The sequence below is a fragment of the Penaeus chinensis genome, chromosome 24 (genome assembly GCF_019202785.1).
Source record: "Penaeus chinensis breed Huanghai No. 1 chromosome 24, ASM1920278v2, whole genome shotgun sequence".
NCBI lineage: Eukaryota > Metazoa > Arthropoda > Malacostraca > Decapoda > Penaeidae > Penaeus > Penaeus chinensis.
This window is the reverse complement of record NC_061842.1, coordinates 20,778,314-20,783,313: the sequence shown is the minus strand read 5'-3', so window position 1 is coordinate 20,783,313 and position 5,000 is coordinate 20,778,314. Positions and strand designations below refer to the sequence as shown.

The following is a 5,000-nucleotide window of genomic DNA, read 5'->3' as shown; positions in this document are numbered from 1 at the left end:
CACTTCTCATTATTATTCATCTTAGGATCTTTCATTGTATTTCGTGTGAGTGTCTGTCCATTTATGCACATATATATTTTATATAATAGACTATGTTTGCTTATCTAAACTAGTCAGTAATCCTTCCTGTATACGCATATATATTCACACACACAAAGTAGCGCACTCACTCATTTACTCACTGACTTGCTCTCTCAATCATTCACTCACACACGTGCGCGTGTTTGCTTTTGTGTTATTCCTGTATGTGCTGGCAGATTCGCACGATAAAGAGAGATAGTCAGAGATACTTGGGACACCTGTAGCGGAGATTCGGACCGGCCTCTCGTGCCCGTCAGCCAATCAACATCAGATTGTCTCGACGGTGATTGGCTGAGCGCGAGAGAAAGGCCCCGCTCTCCTTTCCAGGTGTCCCAAGTGTCTCTGAATATGAGTGTATTATAATGTCAACCTCTGAAAGCAATGGACATACATCGCAAATAGACTGAGAATTCTAATTTCCCAAACCTTTTCAGAGCCGAAGCCCAGCAAGACCCGAGACCCCGTGCTGCCTTCGCGGCTGAACCGCCCCTCTTCCCGGATAACGCTGAGACCGACGCCCACACCCACGCCCACGATACCCAAAGTAACTGCCACTCCAGCCCCTTCAGTGCTCCCTTCAAAGCTCCCCGCCATTTCCTCCTCCTCCACCCTCCAGTCGTCCTTCTTCGAGGATCACACCGCCCTTGACATCGAGACCCTCTTCGACGTTACTCCCGACGAAGAGATTATCTTTGAATACGACGCCGAGTATCCGCAGTACGAAGAGCTGGTGGTCGAGGAGTTGGCCGAGGAGGCGAAGGAAGAGCTGAGGAAGCCCACCGCGGCTCCGACTCGCCCGAAGCCCTTCCGCCGGTTCAAGTCATCTTCCTCCCAGGAACAAGGGAACCGCCGTCGATTGGACCTCAACTACTTCAACAGCCGCAAGAAGACTCCGTCTCTGCGTCGGCAGACCGGAGGGTCCACCATCGTCCCCATCACGATCGAGGGCACAGGCACGTTCGCCCCAAAGTCTACGTCAGTGATCCGCCCCACTGTGGTTCCAACCACGCCTACGGAGGTTGTTGTCAGCGCTACACAAGGTTTTGCAACTCTTAGTGTCATTGGGCCTTTCAGTACCGCTATCAACAACGAGCTGGGTCAGGTTAAAGAGCACTATGACTTCCTATCTTCTGCACCTGTCTTGGATGTTGAAGAGACGTACGATGTATATGATGTGGAGCCTACAGCCTCACTGGAGGACCTGTACAGCTCTGGTTTGGTAACAAGTGATTCGAGCTTCCCTACTGGTCTTGTCACTAAGCTTGGCGGTACCATTGTGTCAGATGGCCTCATCACCGTGCACGAAACCAGTGTCATTGGCACATACATCGCAGGACAATATGCCCAGATCTTGCAGAGCACATCTCACATCTTCCAAACCACTCCTGTCCCTGAGATTTCCTTGAACAGTCCATCTCTCCCTGAGGACTATGAAACCGTCAAATCAGTCATCAAAGGCTCCGCTACTCAGTTCTTGAGTCCCGAGTCTACTGCGTCTTTGCCGCTGGAATCTCTCTTCTCGGAACCTTCAAGCCGAGAGCGCAACAGCCGGAAGGACGAGGAAGGAGGCTCGGCCATCCAGGCTCGTCTCCGCGAAGCCTTGGCCAAGCGCCTGGGGTCCAGCCAGAGCCAAAATACTCGTCAGGATCGTTCTCGCCTCGCCCAGGACCCTTACGTCGACGAGGAGAAAGATGAGTTTGACCTCAAACTCTCGGGATCGGATCTGCGACCTTCCTTCGGGTTCCGAGGATCAACACCCGTCACCAGGACACCCCGAGTGAGCACTCTCTACGCCGAGGAGGTCAAGCCCACCACTTTCCGGCCAAGGTTCAAGCCGACCCCCACACGCCGCTTTGGCAGCAGCCGGCCAACGTCCCTGCGGTCCCCTCCAAATGCTCCCTTCAGACAGACACGACCTGCCAACCGCTGGCGACTGAACACGTCACCAAGACCCAAAGTAAATATCAACAGGCGCCCCGTCAATCAGCCAGATAATTATGATGATCTTCAGGCTGCTGACGAATCGCAATCTATTTCCCGACCAACTGTACCCGAGCCCATTATTCCTGAAGGGGGAGAGGAAACCCTGAGGATTGTGACCAGCACACCGGCTGATGGAGCCACAGATGTCTGGTTTGAAGTTGCTACCATTAGGTCGCTTCACACGTTCCGCGTCGGCACAACAAAGAATACGCGTTACGTCACGTTCACGAAGACCACGACCCACAGCATCGACCCAACGCCTTCGCCCCTTGGGCCTCAGGACGACCTCTACGAAACGCCGCTCTTTGAAAACATCCTGGACGATGGACCTCGTGACGTGTCGACCCTTCCTCCAGTCGACCTCGGCGAGAGTGACGTGACTGCCCTGCTCGAGACGGTGACAGAGACGTTCAGCACTACGGAGTTGATGAAGAAGACGTCGGTGCTTCCCGTGCTGCACGCAGGTGAAACCTCGTTCTACACTCTGACGCAGACCTACCACATCACCCGCGTGGTCACCGCCCTCAAGACGTTGCCGCCCTACGAGGCATTTTCCTTCATCCCAGAAAACTCGCTGAACGAGTTCAATGGCCAGCTTTTGGCAGAGGGAACCGAGAACGACGAGTCCCTCTTGCCTGGCGAAGTGGAGTATGACGAAAATGGCGAAATTGTTGACACGACAAGTGGCACTCGAGTGCCTCCACCACCAGGATTCCCCTTCCAGGACCCCAACCTTGCAGAATTAGCTGGAGGCCAATTCAATCCCGACGTTTTTGAGAAACAGCTGCACCCACAACTGACAGCAGCTCTTCAGCAGAGGAATCAGATGCAGCAGAAGCATGGCAGTGCAGCACGACCTCAGCTAAGCTCAGGTCAGCTCGCAGCCCCCGGAGACCCCGCTATTGCAACTCCGAGCCTGACAGCTGAGCAACTGCAGCAGCTGGCGTACCTCCGCCTCATCAACCCCTACGGCTTCGGCGGGTTCCCTCCCGTCCAGCAGCAGCAACAGACCACCGTTACCTCCTCTCCAGTCACCATCACCACCGACATCACCACCACGTCCACACGCGTCCTCCGCGTCATCTTTAACGCCCGTCCTATCTTCACCACCATCAGCAGCGTCGAAGTCGTCCACACGACCATCACCTCTTTCGAAACGGCAACCGTTACCGTCGCCCCAACCCTCCCCTCCTTCCCCTTCCCCTTCCCCGGGTCTCCCTTCCCGGTGGGCTAAGGAGCCTCGAGAGCGAGCGAGGCCTTAGAGGGCGACGGAGGCGCGGTCTCCGCCCTCGTTCCCGCCCGCTTCCTTGACGCCGAGTGCTGGCACTCTGCACTTAACCTCTACTAACCCCTTGATAGTCTGACAATCAGTGTTCAGGCGTGGAAGGTTATCATCAGGTCTTCATTCTGACTTCCGGCAAAGAGAAAGCAAACGTGGGGAAGGAAAAAATGAACAGAAAGTGTGATGGGTAAAAAAGACCTTTTTAATACCATGAAATATATGATAAAACGCTCATTCTTCCCTTCTCCTTTAATCAACAGATAATGCGTCTATTATCCATGAGAGATTTGTTATTGTAGGATATTGACTATATATAGTAGACTCACAAATGCCAAATAGCTGAAGCATCTCTAACGATGAAAATGGTACTAGATCACGTAAAGATCACACTTTATCAATTAATCATTATTCGGTGTCACAGTTCGTACAGCGAATGACATCCAATGCTGATTATTCTGATACTGGGCAGGTGATCATTATAATAAACTCATAAAACAAAGAAGCCATTAGATTCGAATATGTTAAATACTGGGTGACCAAAAAGGTTGTTGAGTGCATTGAACAGCCATCAAACTCCGTCGTTGTTTCTTTGTGGGATTTAAATAGCAAAGAGTTGTCGACAGGGTTACTGACTGACTGTTCCTTTAACTCTTTGATAGTAGATTGTCCTCTGTTTCTCATTTTAAATTTGAGCTGGTGGATAAGTAGATTGTTTTATAGATATACTATTAGGTTATTATTCAGATAGACAAAACAAATGGATCTGTAGATTAACTAATTGAAGCAACATGTAGACACACACACACACACACACACACACACACACACACACACACACACACACACACACACACACACACACATACAAACACACACACACACACTATAGTTATTTCATTCATTTTCTTCTCATTATTTTCTTGATAATAGTATTTCATAGCAAACCTACAGGTTTCATCTTTTCTTCAGGGAATCGGTCCATTAAAAAAAAAAGTTTCAGAATAAATATAAACTTCTGCTCTCTGCAATCTGTCTTACTGGTAGCACGGATATCCTTAAGACAAACTTTCACCCATTCTTTAAAATATCTTTATTTAGAAGAAAAAAAAGATAAATAAATGCCTCCTCTCGGTTAGTTTGGAAACTTGGGTGTAACTTCCGTAAAATAAATTATAATTATACTCCAGTATAGATTCTCTCTACAAATGACTTGGTTTGGATGTTCATTTGTATCGTCGTTAATGTGTGTTCTAGATTTTATTATGATATTAAAATATTTTATGATGATTAGGAGTGAAGAATGTAAATAGGAGAATGGGTATCTTGTAAATAGATGTAAATATAGATAGGCCTCTCACGCCCATTTGATTATTCTTCATGAAAGATAGCTAACTAATAAACATTTCGTAAAAAAAAAGTATTTGTTTTTTATTCCACCTAAACCATATTTTCCACTGTCATTACGTTATTCAATTATCATCATTATTATCAGGATTATTATTATCGCTTCCACCATTGTTATTTAAAATTCCATAATCATCATTACTGATAATAACATATGCATACCCATTATTGCCATAATTACCATTACCATTATTACTATGAATATCATGACTACTGTTGCAATGGTTGGTCATTATTTTCCACGATCTGT

General features: G+C 48.2%; 1 protein-coding gene across 1 annotated transcript in view; it reads left to right on the top strand.

The window, feature by feature from the left end:
* Positions 1–4,431, top strand: part of LOC125037783 — a 59,175-nt gene extending 54,744 nt beyond the window's left edge. The window contains exon 3 of the mRNA XM_047630989.1: positions 516–4,431. Within this exon, the coding sequence (XP_047486945.1) occupies positions 516–3,298 (2,783 nt within the window). The 3' untranslated portion in view covers positions 3,299–4,431. The remainder of the gene's footprint in view (positions 1–515) is intronic.
* Positions 4,432–5,000: the final 569 nt, after the last annotated feature.